This window comes from Penaeus japonicus, unplaced genomic scaffold (assembly GCF_977035675.1).
Source record: "Penaeus japonicus unplaced genomic scaffold, GWHDUDI00000001_assembly GWHDUDI00000005, whole genome shotgun sequence".
Taxonomy (NCBI): Eukaryota; Metazoa; Arthropoda; class Malacostraca; order Decapoda; family Penaeidae; genus Penaeus; species Penaeus japonicus.
This window is the reverse complement of record NW_028234407.1, coordinates 20,312,449-20,329,948: the sequence shown is the minus strand read 5'-3', so window position 1 is coordinate 20,329,948 and position 17,500 is coordinate 20,312,449. Positions and strand designations below refer to the sequence as shown.

Below are 17,500 nucleotides of genomic sequence, written 5' to 3'. Positions count from 1 at the left end.
GAGTGAGTGTGCGTGTGCATCTGAGTGAGTGTGCGTGTGCATCTGAGTGAGTGTGAGTGTGCATCTGAGTGAGTGTGCATGTGCATTTGCATTTGAGTGAGTGTGCATGTGCATGTGCATGTGCATGTGCATGTGCATGTGCATGTGCATTTGAGTGAGTGTGCACGTGCTTTTGAGTAGTGTGCATGTGCTTTTGAGTAGTGTGCATGTGCTTTTGAGTGAGTGTGCTTGTGCTTTTGAGCGAGTGTGCGTGATTGTGAGTGTGAGTGTGAGTGTGAGTGTGAGTGTGAGTGTGAGTGTGAGTGTGAGTGTGAGTGTGAGTGTGAGTGTGAGTGTGAGTGTGAGTGTGAGTGTGAGTGTGAGTATGTGTGTGGATGTTCATGTGTAGGTGTGGGTGTAAAAATTACATCATCATCCTGCCTGTTTACTAATCATGATATATCTCTCAAGACAGGACTAATGTTTCTCTTTAAATATCTCAGCTGAAAGTTGTATGGGAGAATGCCGACTCTTTTAACAACGCGTCCAATAATAATGCTTCATTTTGAATGATAATAAAAATAATTGACTAGATACAGAATCTATCAGATCTATAAAAACAGTCTAGTAGTTAACTCATCACTCAAGAAGCCTGCTCCTTGCAGTCAAACAGAAGGAAGGTTGATCTATGAATATCACTTAAGACTAAAGGCATATTCAGATATACATTTATTCACCCCTTGTTCTCAAATATTCACTTAAGCACTGGAACTGTAGACTGGCTGTCTTCAAATGATCACATAGGTAACTTCTTTAGATTCAACTACTTTGGCACAGATCCAAGAATAATCTGACTCTCAAAAGGTGGGTTTCAGTGAAAAGGCACTTCACAAGCTCGTAACAAAAAACATATCTGTATGTAAGATGGCAAAAATAGTCAAAAACATCAGTTTTAACTTGAAAGGTTTCTGAACATAATGTATATTCAATACTGATAAGAATCATGATAATAGTAATTACTTCCACAAATGAAAATTATAATTTTAAATATCTAAAAATGATAATGATAATGATAACCATGATCATAATAATGATTAATATTAATAATAATAATAATAATGATTAATAACAATAATAATAATAATAATAATAATAATAATAATAATAATAATAATAATAATAATAATAATAATAATAATAATAATAATAATAATAATAATAATAATAATAATAATAATAATAATAATAATAATAATAATAATAATGATAATAATGATGATAATAATAATAATTATAATAATTATAATAATAATGATAATAATGATATTGATAATAATAATTAAAATAATAATAATGATAATAAGATAATAATGATAATATCAATAATAATAATAATAATAATAATAACAATAACATTAATAATAATAGTAATAATGATAATGATTATAATGATGATAATAATAATAACAATAATGACAATGAAAATGATAATAATGATAATAATAATAATAATAATAATAATAATAATAATAATAACAACAATAACAATGATAATAATAATAATAATAATAATAATAAAAAATAATAGTAGTAGTAGTAGTATTATATCATCATCATTACTAATATTAATAATAAAAATAATAATAATAATGAGGAAGAATTGTCAGTATAAGTTACTTATGTGGTAGTATTATATCATCATTACTATTATTATCAATATCATTAATAATCATAATATCATTATTATTATTACTATTATTATTATTATCAGTATTATCATTATTATTGTTGTTATTAACATTATCATCATTAGTAATATTACTATTATCAGTTTTAATCATCATCATTATTATAATCATCATTATTATCATTACCTTTATTATTGTTACCATTATCATTATCATCATTATAATTACTTTTATCATCATCACTATCATTATGAAGCCTTATCATTATTAGCATCATTATCATCATATTCTTATTATCATCATTATTCGTAGAGAAATAACTAGAATAAGAATAATCTTCCCAATAGTATTCATAATAATAACAATAGTAATAATCACTATCACAATCACCCATATCATACATAATAATGAATACATTATTACCAATAACAATCATGATATATTACTCAAATCTAATGTGACTCTGTATTATATGAAAGAAACAACAAAGTGATACTTACATCACCTATGACAAAATTTATCACCTATATTTACAACATATGCAGCATATGTATGTACATGTTCTTGTGTATGTTGTCATACATGTGGGCAAGTATCCCCAAGGCATTCTGACAAAAGTAGAAATCAGGAGCTGATACCTTCACATCACACAATGGAATAGATCTAGCATATACTGTACACATGATGATTAAACAAAGCACCAATATCTCGACACTGTTTTTACTATCTCATTTTCGGGGACCAAGAAGAGGGTCATCGAATGGTTCACTTGTTGATGTGAGAATAGTCTTGGACTTTGATGTAGATGTCTTTTTAACTACACTTCCTTCTGCTTTTCCTCCTGTTCCTGCTGAATTGAATATGTCATCTGTAAGAGAAAAGTTTAATTAATGAACAATTACAACTTGAGACATGGCATGAACTTTAAACACTGTTAAAATTAATTTCCAATGATTCCTGACAGCACTATTCAACCTGTACGCTCTAACATTGAAAATACAAACAAAAAAACATGAAAACATTTTTGTCCAGTTATCTATACACATACTAGACTTACCTTCATCATCTCCAAAAAGGGACTGAGAATGAGCAGGCTTTGCCTCCTTCTTAGGGATATTTTGCTGTGCAGTTGACTTTGTGGCTTTAAGAGATGATAATCTGGAGTTTGATACTCCAAACAGATCTTCATCACTGTCATCTCCAAACAATGATGTTGGTTGGGACTGATTGAAAGGTTTTACAAGGCTTTTGGATTTTGTAGCGCTTGAGGCACCTTGTGGTTTGCTGAAGAGGTCATCTTCAACCTCAGCTTGCATTTTGGCTTGCTGGTTGGGTGTGCTGGCACTCCTACTCTCTTCCCCACTTGCTTGGTAACCTTTTACAGAACTCTTCTCAATTCTATTTATATCTTTTGCTTCGCTAACTCCAAACATATCATCCTCATTATCACTGCTTGGAAAGATCTGATTTTCAACAGTAGGATTACTTTCATTTACCTTTTCACTTAGCTTTCTAGTATTTGTTTCCTGCGGAAAAGAAACTTGATTGGATGGTGTCTGTACAACTGAAGAACTGGTCATTGTATTGGTCTGGGGATTGTTTGCTGCAGGACCTTTTCTGTGAGCCCTACTTGGGGGTCTTCTTTTGATGCTTCCTCTAACTCGGCTCTGGTTAAAAAAGGCAAGTTTGTAGATCAACAAATCTCACTTTTAATTTCAAATACAAAAAATTTGACAAGACTTGGAAAAAGAACACTTGAACATGAGAAATATTAATGGAAATCAGGAAAATAGATCAAGAAACAAAATTATAAGACTTACCTTATTCAAGCTCTCCAGGGTGTTTGTTGTTGTGGTTGGGTCATCGAAACTAATGCTATTCTCCTGGCCACCAGATTTTGCCTCAGGCAACCTGACCCCAAAATCTGGCAAAGCGGAAATAGTTGGTGATGTGGGGCTTACGACTGATTTAGAGGCTGGAGATATCTTTGGCACTTTTTTGTCCTCCTGCAAAATTTCTGCGGAGTGAGTTGGTGTGCTAGCTGACTCATTCTTAGATTCGCCATCACTATCACTCTCTGGCCCCCCTAACATACTCCTTCTCTGGTTCACTTTGGCAAAAAGTTCACTGCCACCCAGGCCTCCTCCACCAAACATGGACACTCCTCCTACTGGCGGCTTCTTCTTTGGTTTTATTTCTTCACTGGGTTTCTCTTCCTTCTTTGATTCTTTGGAATCATCTACTGTAGATGAATCATCCCTCATCTCTCCCTCTTCTTCTCTGGTTAATTTTCCTGTCTGCTTTGCTTCTTCATTTTGTATCACAACCAGAGCATCTTCAACCTCTTTCTTGTCAGGAATGCTAGATTGTTTAGGGATTTCTGAAGGCAATGGAGGAGGGCTTCCTCTCCCTGGAATGTGTGATGTTGCTTGTTTAGTTGATACCTGGCTGATTGAAAAGATGTCATCATCACTCTCACCATCAAAAAGGATTTGGTTGCTAATCAAGTCACTCTTTTCCTTCTTTACCTCTTCTTTTGGAGCCTCTTCTGGTTCTGAATTTAACATGGACTTTCTTTCACTCACCTTAGCTCTCAGTTCATCATTTCCAAAGAGAGCCACTCCTCCCACTGGTGCTTTTGTAACAGAAGAGGTGGGTTGAACCGATTCATTCGAACTGAAAACTTTGTTTTCTTTGTCAACAGCAAATGGCTCACTTGTTTGCTTCTCTGTATTATGTTCTGATATTTTAATATCTCTATCTGATATAGCATTTGCCCTTACAGTAGTTTCCTTTTGCTTTGCTGGTTTTTGGCATGTGCTAAAAATATCTTCATCATCACTCATGCCTCCAAATATGTTTGTTTTTAAACTATTACTAGGTCTGCTCTCCACTGAATTTGGTCTTGTATTTGATTTACCAATTGCAAAAATGTCTTCTTCTGGTGAACCAAACAAACCAACTTGTTTTTTCTGAGTGCTATGATTCTGCCCACTATCCACTGGAGTCTTTAATGCTTTGTTTAAACAATCAGAATCCACCTCATTTTGCTGGGAGTCAACTGATCCTGAAGTTTTTCTCATGGGTTCAATAACTTCTGATTTTACTTTAGCTACAAACAAGTCTTCTACTGGTGACCCAAATATATCAGATTCAGCACTTGGTGTTAATGAATTGTGTGTGCTCTTGGAGGTGGATGATATAAGATTGTCATTATGGATGGCCTTTGGCTCAGATGTATCCTTTAATGTATTCTTTGGGACTGCAAACAAGTCATCATCATCAGACTGTGAATGGAAGATATTGCTGGTTCCTGGAGCCTGAGCCTTTGATTCTTTCTTTTCTGAATGTCGACTGTGTTCCTGATCAATCACAATCTCTTTATCCTTCTGTAAAGATGTAGTTGTTTTAGAAGGTACGGAAGCATTAGATGCAAATAGACCATCTTCACTTGAGGGTGACCCAAAGAGGTCATTTGTGACATCTGTCTTAGGAATTGTTGTGGATGTGAGGGGTGGAGGCTCCATTGAGGAGGCTGGTGGTGCCCTGGACACTTGAGAACTTACTGCTGCAGAAAACAAATCATCTTCATCACTTGGGGAACTAAACAGTGAACTATTTTTCTGAGAAATATTCGGTACCTTCACTGGGTTTGTTGGCTTGGACTGTTCTTGAGATTTTGAAGAAGCTCCTGTACCAAAAAGTCCATCTTCTTCTGGGTCACTGAATAGAGAGCTAGTTCCAGACACTGCTTTTCCAGCAAGGGGCTTCTCAGTTACTGATACTGTTGAGGGAATGTTAGGTTTCTTCTCAGCTTTACCAGGTATGCTAAACAAGTCATCATCATCATCATCAGAAAACAAGCCTCTTTTAGGCATTCCTTTCTGGATACTAGCACCAGCAGAAGCAGCCACTGGAACAGGTTTTTCCTCTCTGCTATCAGTTTGTGTTTTCTCTGGTATTGATGTGCTCTTCCTTACAACACCTCCAAACAGGTCATCATCATCATCATAATCAAAAAGGCCACCTCCTCCTCCTCCTGAAGCAGGAGGTACAACTTTTACTGCTGCTGCTTTTTGTCCTACAGGGGGTTCTGGCTTACTTGCAGGCTTGAGACTTGATTTGGACGACTTCCTACTACCACTCCAGTCAGAACCATCTTTTTCCGACTGTTCAGAGTCAGATGACTGCTGGCGTCGAATAGCAGATGTAATAGCTGATCCAAAGATGTTGATGCCACCAACTGGAACCTGCAATAAACATTTAAAATTTAATATGTTTGAGATTACATAATAGGGGTATGTGCCTGTACTTCGGATGCAAGTATATAACCTTCAATTTATACATACCTATATACCTTTACATTCTTGGAAACATAAGAGCATAGTCTATTGGCTGTAAGATCAAAATGAAACATCCCTCAGGCTATTAGGCAACTACTGCCACATCCCATTCCAGCACTCTGTGAGACGAACTAACCTTCCGTTCACTGGGCAGTGGAGGAGGTTCTTCTCTCTCTCTCTCTGACTCAGAATCATTTTCAACTGTACCTGAAATATTGAAGAAAATTAGAATTTAAAAAATTCATCACAAAAAGAACTAAAGAACAAAACCAGGAAGTATTTTAAAACTATCCAAAAATCTGAAGCAAAAGATTATTCATCACAGACACAAATAAAGGCAATTAAATGAAAACACTAGTCAATGTATCACTGTTACTTTTCCATCATATTACTTCCAACATATGTCTAGTAACTGTGTAAGATGTATAGTCAAGAGAAAAATCACACACTTCTATTTTCTCCCAAAACCTAACCTTTTACTGACACTGATTTTGTGCCAAACAAACCACCATCTTCTTCATCATCACCATCACTAGAGAAAAGGCCGCCTGAGGGTGCTTGGCTTGGCTGCTTTGAAGGTCTTTGAGAGGCTTGATTACTGCCCTTTGCTGTACTTGGTCCCTTGGTAACAGAACCTTTATTTTTACCTAGAAAGAGCATATAGCATGTCATGTAAATTTGTTACAGACCTTATTTTGAACAAAAAAATACATATTTCAATAATTCTAAAGAAAATAGTAAGGCATTAAAGTTTCCAATAATATTCATATCCTGTCCCCTCTATCTCTGACTCTGTCACAGCAAATTGAATTTTGGAACTATACCAGAAGGTTGAGGTTTTGGTCCAAACAAGTCTCCTTCATCATCACTGTCACTGGCAAACAGATTGCTCTTCTTTGGGAGGCTGGCAGCACCTGGCAATCTCACACCTGTAGGATCTGGCATGGCTCTCACATTTTCCACTCCAAGTGATGGAGGTTTGGAAACAGATGCTTAAAGAAAGGGAACAAACCAAAATTTTACACAATGTATAATTATTAAATTCTTTAACCCATTCGCGCCAGTTGACCTGCTATCACATTCAGTGGTTTTACGGTCAGACGCCGGAGACGAGATATTTAGTCAAGGCCAGCGCACCAGGTAAGCGGGCATACAGTGCTCACTCACTCGCTCACAGCTAGTGCGCCCAAGAATCCCAAGGTGTTAGGCTTATGCGTTCGAAGACCCCGGCATTCCAACCATTTAGAGCCAAAATAGCACCAGCGTGAATGGGTTAAATATCATGATATTGCAAAATTACAAAAAAAAAGATGGGAGTAGTAGTAGTGCATAATAATAATACCTGTAGAAGAAGGAACTGTACTATTTGATGGTGCCAAAGGATCTGGTCTTTGCCCAAACAAATCTCCATCTTCATCACTGTCTGATTCCAAACCTTGAAAAAAAAAAAAAATTTAAAGACACTTTTCACCTAATGATCCATAATCCTCAGTGTTAAGAGTGTTAGGGATTTGAACAAGACATCCATAATCAAAAGACAAGTACACATTTTGAGTGTCATTTTACAAGCAGGAAAAGAAAAATCTACCCTCCCATGATGTGCAAGCTGATGAGGTTGTAGGTGGGTATTATAGGCTTACCGATTGAAATATCACAGGACAAAAAGTAGGTATCACAAAGGTTAGGTCCATTTGGAAGTCATAATCTCATGAACTACACCTTATAACTAAGATGTGATGGGAATATAATTCTATCTATGAAATGAAATTCACCAATCAAAATACAATCATCATATTCTCTAACAGTAATCAATATTGAGTGAACTTTCTTAAACTTTGGGGATAGCATTTTGTTTAAAGCATTTTGTTAATTAAAAAGAATTTGTAGAACAATAAATAGTAAGTAAATAAATAAAAAAATAATAAATAAATAAATAAATAAATAAAAATAAATAAATAAATAAGTAAATAAATTAAACAAATAAACAAATGAATAAATAAATAAATGAATAAATACATAAATAAATAATTATATAAATGAATAAATAAATAAAAGAATAAATAAATAAATAAATAAATACATAATAAACAAACAAACAAACAAATAAATAAAAACAAACAAAATTAAAAATAAACAATAACTATAGGAAAAATCACATATTTTTGTACATCAAAAGCATAATCCTTACCCCCAACTCTTTGGGATGTTGCTGTGGCACCTTGAAATTTTTTGTTAAGTTCTGAAGATAAGTTTGGTCCATTGTTAACCTGGATAAAATAAAAGAGAAACCATTAGCAAACACATCAATAACTGATTCTTCTGGTAAATAAAACACAAGATTAGACATAATTTGTACACAAAAGCATCCATCAATACCACCAACTCTACTTCACAAAATATTTCCACAATAAGTTCTAATGAGTTGATATGTAGATGACAAGATATAATGTGATACTAAGAACTCCATTCTTTTTGTACTGAACATTTCACTCAGCAGTAAAAGTAGCCAATAAGATATAATGATGTTTATTGATTTCCAATATATTTTTCATTGGTACCAGCAGAAACAATTTCTCTTATTATCTTATACTCATCACACTAATAAAAAAATTAATTAATCACACTGACATGAATAATCAAAGTATTTTAAACTATATTCACTTACCAGAAGCCATATAATGAGCACCACAGCAACAGTGAAAAGTACTATACTTTCAATCATGTTTAACAGACTTTTCCCTTGCAAAGAAAGGCAGTGCCCATCCTACAAGAAACAACACCAAACAGATGGAACACATAAGGATGTCAAAATCCAAGAGGATGTCACCACTCGATATAAGCTTGTGCTGATATCTCAAATATATTGATCGCAGGACATCTGACAAGTAATGCATTGTAGTGTTGGAATATACTTTGATTTCAGGGCACTTTCTCTTACTGTGCAGTGAAGGCAATATATACCAAGAGACTGATCAAGAGTATATATGATGTATCAGAGGCCACATCCTGTCACCACGTAACTGTCTCTAAGGAAACTGCCAGATGAACAATGATACATACAGATTTTAAAATTAATCCGTGTCCTGTATAATATTTACAGAACTGAACTGGTAAATTATCACTGCTGCTTGAGAAGGTCACGGCAATTTCTCTATTTTTTTTTTTAAATACACACAATATTATATCACATACAGAAAAGCATGGCTATACATCTGGCAACTTACTATCACTTCACAGGAAGGCATATGATAAGTTGCTTGTAACTGACTTAACTACAAATCATGTACAGCTTCTCAGGAATGCAAATATTGTAGTATTAAAGGCATCAAAGAGCCAATCCTGAACAAACCAAAAAATAAATTTTCTTTATCATACTAATGATCTATATCAGTAACTATGAAAATGTGGTCTTAAACTCATAAGTATCATACATCTAATTTAATAAATCATTTTTAGCTTCCATCAGTGGCAGTCTTTCACTGGATGAATGTTAATGATTTTTATAGATATGTCAAGTTCGTCTGAAGATGGTGATCACAGGTGTATAGCCCATCAAGCTGTCACAGTAGAACACCTAATGCATTCTTCCTTCCTTTTCACAGTTCTTTCCAAAGGCATAACTTTGGCACAAAGTTAAGATAGACAAAATTGTAGTTCTAAAGTGTTAAAGAATTTAGAAATGAGACACACTGAAGGCAAACATATCACCACACCAGACTCACTCTCTTGAAACTCTTCGAGGAGGGGCCAAAGAAATCATCATCATCATCGTCCTCTTCTTCACTGGTGATGCTTGGGGGCTGTGGGTTTTTACTTGCGGCTCTGACTGGTTGTTGAATTCCCTCATCTGACCAGTCAGAATCACTATCATCCTATCATGAAACAATAAACTGAATAATGAAAACAATGAAAATACATTTTAAATAATTTTCAATGAATTTCAGCTTGTTATAAAATTATAGTCAAGTGTCTCTTTATCTCACACAACAGGACATTATCTCACATTCTAAAAAGTAAAAAGCATATGGCTACACAAAATTTCATAAACCTTACTATTAATCTTGAGCTACTCGCTGGAATTGGCTTGTTTCTCTGGTTTACATCAGTTTCGTCCTCCATATCAAGGTCATCCTCTGTGTCTGTATCCTCTGGACTGAATGTGACCTTGGAGCTGTCCTCGCTGGAGGACTCCTGTAAACCTAGTTTGTCATCTTCCATGAACATGGCTGTGCCTATGATGTGTGGCAACGGCTTTACCTCATAGGGATTGATGAGAGCATATACGGGTACAGGGCTGAAAGGATGGAAGAGTTTCAAGCATTGTAAGAATGCCACTGAATGACCAAGTATTCAGATAAAAAGTCATCATGGTAGCAACACTTTTCATGTCAATATCTATATTACCAATTCTATCAATTTGTGTTCCATACTAAAAATGTCTGGAGAGCCCCATATCATAAGGTACACACATACACATATACATACACATACACATACACATACACATACACATACACATACACATACACATAAACACACACGCACATGTACACAAATACGCACACACTCACACATGGTCTACAAACCTGCTTGGGCTATCATCATCATCAGAATCAGAATCCTGAATTTCATGGCGCTCATAGCTCCTGTTGACAAGAGATAACCCTTCAGCTATGGCTGACCTACATCTTGCAATTACTTCCTCCTCTGTCTGTGGTGGCTGGAAAGAATAATTGGCAAGAAAATAACAATAAATTATAAAATTTGGTAAATAAAGCAAAAATGAAAGACTAAGAGAAACATGGCCATATTCACAGAGTAATGTAAGATATAAGGGATGGGATAAAAGAAGTAAGAGAGAAAAAGACAAGTACTTCAAATTCTAATTCAAGTGTGGTATTAGTATATTGGGTAGGACACCGTCGTTGGATAATCTTTTTTTTTTTGCATAATAAGATATTAACAAATCTGAAAGCCTTGCATCATGAATGACAGAAGACTACTGTATTCATGCAATGGTAAAAAAGCCAACTGTACACAAAATAGGTTAAATGAAAGATGAAAGACAGTGTCCAAATTTTCTGGGATTTCATCTTCTGAAAACCATCATATTCTTAGAGGCATAATAACTATCAAAGCTGAATATGAATAGCTTCCACATATAATGCTTCAAAAGATATGTCCAATAGGATATGAGAAATACAATTCAAACATCTAAATTTCCTTTCAATGGATGAGGTTTCATATTCTGGGGGACTTGCTTCTGATTTTTCACTTTTCTGTTGGTGTCAGTCTCACTCTATCCTTAAACTATGATCCTCTGTCATCCCCTTATGTTAACCTATTCACGCAGGGGGCTATTCTGGCTCTAAATGGTCAGAATGCCGGGGTATTCGAAGGCATAAGACTAACACCTAGGGATTCTCGGTGGCAATAGCTGCGAGCGAGCGCTGTACGCCTGCTCACCTGGCACGCTGGCCTTGACCAAATATCTCGTCACCGGCGTCTGACTCAAAAATCACTGAATGTGATAGCAAGTCAACCTGCGTGAATGGGATAACAGAGCAATTATACGGGATATTGACACTGACTAGGAGAGACAAAAAAAAATATGGTAATAATAAAAAAGTTTTAAAGAACTCATTTCATACTATCAAGTCCATAGGTTACTTCAAAAAAGGCAACATCTTCAAATTCATGCTTCAAGTTGTTAGATAGACACCTATTATGATAAATCATAATCTGTAACTCAAACAATTTCCACCAGCCAGAAGTTTCCTAACCCAAGAGCATTTCAGGTCATAGTATAACATTCTTATGTACTTCTGTCCCTCATTTGGTGTGGAACTGAACCATTTCAAATCTTGCCAGCCTATTTGAACATGCTCTGCTTCAGCTCAGTTCATACTTATGACAATTGTGGCTCTCTTAGTTATCATAATGGGGATTTGACAAAATGGTATGTAAACTGATGATTCTTGTTTATTCAAAGAATTTGGTCTAATCAACATATTGTCATCTAGACCATTAAGCAAGGATGCCACTCTTGCAAGATTCTGTGCAATGAGAGGACCTAATAGTCAGAGAGTGAAAGGCACATCCAAGGATAGTTTTCCGTGTAATAATTTCGCCATGAGAGATGATAAGATTGTAATGACATTTGGCACCAAGAAAATCGCACCTTGGTATATCAGAAAGAAAATTAAGAACAAAAAGAAAGAGTATTATGACTCAATCAAAAGTGTGAAGTTCTCAGAGAAGATATTGACTGGTATGAAACAAACTTCAAAAGAATAAGGGAGTCACTTAAAGGTGCAGATTTTTATGCAAAATAATACAAAATTAATAGACTGAAATGGAAGTAGTTGTGACACTGCAAATAATGAGGAAATTTCCTTTGAATATTCAGACCTGTGCTGCAATGGATTGGCATATGACAATGCTGAAAAACCTACTATTAAACAATTTCTGAAACCATTAACCCATTGGAGCCAGTTGACGTGATGACACGTTTCGTGGTTTTTGCGTCAGACGCCCAGGACGAGATATGAGGGCAAGCCAGGCGCTCGGGTTGAGCGAGCGCGCAGCCCAGGCTCGCAGCTTGTGCGTCCGAGAATATCGGGGCGTTAGACTTATGCGTTTGAGAACCCCGGTATTGCGACCGTGCAAAGCCGGAACAGCCCCGGCATGAATAGGTTAAAACCCCATGAGCTAAGTGGTAGACAGGTCAGAAGTGGCAAAAATTGCAATACAATATAATTTCTCTGGTGAAGCAGTCTAAGAAATACTTGCTGCATATGCTAGCTTCATTCCCTGTAATACAAAATTACTAATCCAATACTAAAAATATGTGACAAAAAATTATAGAGTAAATCAGAAGTGGCACAAATGTTCTTCAATTTGATGGAAAAGATGTAAGGAAGCTTCATTGTTGTTTCAAAGTTTAACCCATTATCGCCAGGTGACATGGTATCATGTCAAGCGGTGGCAGTACTTACTGCCGGGGATGAGATGTTCTGTCATGGCTTTTTGTATGGCCAGCACACCAGGTGATCGGGTTTGTAGCAGTTGGCTGTGGCCAGAGCAGGCAAAGGGCCAGCAGGTGAATAGCCTGTGGCATTGGGCTTACACACTTGAAATACAGTGACATTTAGACCAATTTGAGCTTAAATGACCCATCATCATTGGTTTAAGAGTTTAAAAGGCATCATACAGGTAATTTTGAGATTCTTTTGTAAAAAAAAAAATAAAAATAAAATTGTTGATATTGAAATAAAGTATGGAATTTGCTTCAGTGTCTTAAATTGTATCAACCAAAAAATAGTAACAGAGTTTTCATTCTCTAGGTAAAGAGTTGGGTCAATGGCTATCAATCACAAGAATGTGATTGCACTCACTTGTGATATAACAAGTGTCAAGGAGAAGGAGGACAGGTGGCTCCTGTATGTGGTATCAAGATACTTTGATGACAGTCAAGTAATTCAGCACATGACAGACATTCAAAAGCAGTACTGCAACTTGATTTCAAAATCTTCCTTTACCAGAGAAGTGGTCAGAAAGTTTGTGCCATTTAGTGTGGCAGTGGTTAGGATTTTTTTTTCATTTCTGTATATGTGCCTAATCATTGACACCATTCTGACAAAACTTTAAAGTGTCAGTTAAAGCAATTTTCCCTCTAGGTCAAAAATTGCCATAAAGCACAAAACCTGTAAGAAAATTCAAGAGAAGTTTTGGCCTTACAAAAGTCCACCTTGTTTGTTGGTGTTCAGCTGTGAATAGCAATGGTGTGTTGTTATTCAAAACAGCCACATAAACATTGCAAATGTATGCTAAAGTTGGAAAGGAACTTGGTTTTCTAGAGAGGTACTCTACCTGCATAAACAGACACTTATATAACATAAATGGCACTCAACTCCCTTTGGCTATTGATGAAGCATGTTTGTGAACAGCTAAGATCTTGGAAGGAGGAATCCAAGGAAAATGGACATATACACCAGCTCTCTTCAAGAACAGACAGGAGTACAATTTCAGTGCTAATGCACTATGCAATTGTTGTAAAAGACTGTCTGTCAGCAAGTGTTTTGTGAGTGCTCTGCTCACCTTTTTTTCAACAATTTAGGGAAGATCTACACAGTGCATATCTGGCTTATGGATGGTGCCTGGTGCTTGGTCAAAACCAGAGCTGTTGTAGCGCCCACCAGACACCCGCCCACCCCGGTGAGATAAAAGATAAATGTGAACAAGGGTTTTGTAATGCAAAGTAACTCAAGTTGTTAGCTAGTGATAAGTAGACATGTGATTGCAATATTTCTTACTAGTAAAATTATAAATCTCAAGCATTTTTAAAAGACAAATACCTAAAACAACAGTTTAAAAGATAAAATAGTCACTAGAAAATGAGCTGCTTTTGGCCTGTCTATGATGGACATAAATCCAGTATAAATTTTCAAATGGAAAATGTAATTGTGAAATCTATTTTGACTTACAAATATCAAAGGCCTCTGTTTTTGAACTTATGGCAAAATAGCAAGTTATTTTTTTTAATTGACTATTATTGAAACACCCTAATGTCCATATACAACAAATTGAAAATTTTGATGCCCCTCAGTGATTGACCATGCAAATGCAAAATTTTCAAATATGAAATACACTACAGAAAAACAATGGTTACAGACTAAACAATGTGGCTCTTACTCTGTTTATATGAGCATTCTTATCAAATTACTGATAAAACCAATTGTTATCATAGCAAACACCTATCAAACACAAAAGGCCATCCCTCCCAATGTATACCCCAAGGGCAAAAGTAATGACATCATGTTCTATTTTACAGAAAAATGACAATAAAGAGCGGTTGAAGCCATACACAAGCCATACACAAGTTAACTTAAAATTATACAGAAAATTTCTGACTCTAATTTGATCTACCTGTTGCTCAGAGACTTTTCTAATTTGATCCCCAATTCAAAAATTTTAAACATTAAATCTTTAAAGGTAGACTGCCATGCCTGCATCAAACAGAATCACAAATGCAAAATATAGAATACATGGGGATTTTTTTCATCTGCTTTATTGTGCTTTTTCTTTGGTTACGGTAGTGCACTTGACTCGTGTTTCCACCCCACTTTTACAAATGCTATTAATGGACAGAAGCCACAAACTACAAGTAGATAGAAAATACCAGTAGATATTGCTGGCACCAGACTAACACTTTTCCCATTAATTTTGGGGACCAGCACTGTTGGAGGTAGTTTTAATTACTTTAAAAAATTTTAGTATGTAAATTAATAATTAGTAAAGTATATCTTGTAGGTTAGGTCTGGTTGGGAAAGGAGGTTCAGAACTTTGTTGATTAACAACTCTTCCCTAAGTTTGATAATATTTTGCCTTAGAGAAAATGCATTGCATTACTGAGTCAACAATATCATTAGTGGACTCCAGCTCACTGGAATTAACTCCACACATTTGCTTTAAGCTAACAGGAGTTATATCATGATATTCACTACAGAAATAACAGGGAGTATAAGAGAAGGAAGGCGATTGTGATTTTTTTTTTTTTTTTTTTTTTTTTTTTTTTTGTTCCTTATATACAGATTTTTATGCACTTTCTTTGGGGAGCATGATCTGGAAGACAATGGCCTATTCTTCTTCTTTTTTAAAGATCAAGTTCTAATGGAAGACATGAGGCTAAATTAAATATATGGTTTCATTCTCCTGAATGTATGATATATTTTGGAACACATCACAGGTTAATCAAGATATCTGCCTTACCTTTTCTTGCTTGTCTGTCTCATCCCTGACAACATCAGCATCATCCTGATATGTTCGATTTTCAATGAACTGAGTATTGGCCAGCTGATGAAAAGAATTATTTGTGTTGGATATCGCAGTCATTACAGAGTCTGTCTCCTCCAGCACTTTCTTCAGAGCACCTTCAACTTCATGAGTTCTTGACACCAATCGCTGTCAGGATATTTAAACCATTAAAAAAAATTCAAGACACCTTTTAAAAAACAAACTGGTAATAAAAATCAGTTATCAGTTGAACATAAAACAAAAGAAAGATTTAGTAGTAATTTTCAAATGCCCTAACTTAGGTGTTAGAACATTGTTGTCATGCTAGGAAAATGCTAGACAGCCATCAAAATCTAACAATCCACCTGAGATGCCAGGGCTTACAAATTTACCTGTGATATACTTTGAAGCAATGTGGCAGTTGCAGCATCTGCAGCCAGGCTCCAAGACTCCCCATACTGGCGGAGATCAGCCTGTGTGAGCGTGGGGCTCTCCCACCATCGCTCACTCCCGCTTCCCCCTTCTGCTGAACCCTGCAATACAAAGGTATATTGTCATACTCTTTAACAACAGCTACTCAAAGGTAGTTGGAAGAATAAGGGAAGGATTTAGAGGATGGAGGATCTAATATTAGCAGGAGTAAGACTGAGTGCATACATTTCAATGTGGATGATGAATCTGAGGTGATGATGTAAGGGAAGGTTCTGGAAAGAGCATGTAGTCTTCCGGTAAATGGGTTCAGTGACATATGGCAATGGATGGAGGAACTGGAAGAGAGTAAGTGGAGAAAAGGATAAATGAAAGTTCTAGGAAAACATGTACAAAGTGTAGTACTTTACACATGAATCTCTAACAAATAACAACCCTTACTTTACAGACAATTACAAACTGAACTCTGGATGAGCACCTAAACCACTTGCCGCCCCCAACAAATCACATACTGGGTGATTTTCACCCTATTCCAAAGGGTGACAAAAGAGGTTCTGTATTTTCTTTATTTTCTTTATAAAGTCAGGAAAAATATACACATACAAATGCAACTACAATGTGCATATATGATTATAACTATGCACAATGTGGTTATACAAATGTTACTATTACAATGTGTATATACAAATGTAACAATGTACAATATGTATATAAGGCATAACTTCATGACGTGATAGGATGTCACCCATTGTGAAGGAAATATTCTGATGATGTGATATCATATCATCTGTCATGAATGGGTTAAGTAATCATGATTCTTTAACTAACAATATCAATCCATAGTCATCAAACAAAGTTAATTAGTGTATAGCCATTGTCCATAACAGAATATTCAATGTTAAAAATTGCCCAAGGTCACTTATTCATCCTGCAAGACTTCTAATCATTTCTAATATGCACAAGTAAAACCAAGTTTGCAAGTGCGGTAATTCTATACAAAAGCTGTGCATGACCTATACGAGCAAATATGGTATCAATGAATTGCAAGTTACCCTCAAATGAGACAATGGTCCAAGTTCGCAGATTATACCTTGGCTTTTCCAGAGCATTGTAGACACAGGATTACAGCAATCTTTAGAAACATGCCACTGTCATATATCATTGGTTAATGCTCTGCTGCCTCCCCTAGAAGTTTGATAATACCCATCTATATGAAGAATATTGGGAATGAACCCCTTTGAATTACGAGTTATTATCTGCCTAACG

General features: G+C 35.6%; 1 protein-coding gene across 3 annotated transcripts in view; it reads right to left on the bottom strand.

Annotated features, from left to right (window-relative positions):
- Window positions 1-693: 693 nt before the first annotated feature.
- LOC122244603 (uncharacterized) overlaps window positions 694-17,500 on the bottom strand; it is a 17,865-nt gene continuing 1,058 nt past the window's right edge. Inside the window, exons 2-14 of one of the 3 annotated variants that reach the window (XM_043002552.2) lie at window positions 16,198-16,338; window positions 15,782-15,973; window positions 10,597-10,730; window positions 10,064-10,304; window positions 9,733-9,882; window positions 8,199-8,277; window positions 7,353-7,445; window positions 6,835-7,002; window positions 6,484-6,657; window positions 6,147-6,217; window positions 3,488-5,917; window positions 2,725-3,334; window positions 694-2,535 (exon numbers count right to left, since the gene is read on the bottom strand). In XM_043002552.2, the coding sequence (XP_042858486.2) occupies window positions 2,396-2,535; window positions 2,725-3,334; window positions 3,488-5,917; window positions 6,147-6,217; window positions 6,484-6,657; window positions 6,835-7,002; window positions 7,353-7,445; window positions 8,199-8,277; window positions 9,733-9,882; window positions 10,064-10,304; window positions 10,597-10,730; window positions 15,782-15,973; window positions 16,198-16,338 (4,623 nt within the window). In that variant the 3' untranslated portion in view covers window positions 694-2,395. Of the gene's footprint in view, window positions 2,536-2,724; window positions 3,335-3,487; window positions 5,918-6,146; window positions 6,218-6,483; window positions 6,658-6,834; window positions 7,003-7,352; window positions 7,446-8,198; window positions 8,278-8,675; window positions 9,048-9,732; window positions 9,883-10,063; window positions 10,305-10,596; window positions 10,731-15,781; window positions 15,974-16,197; window positions 16,339-17,500 lie in introns of those variants that run through there. The other 2 variants (XM_043002553.2, XM_043002554.2) reach the window with 2 other exon arrangements.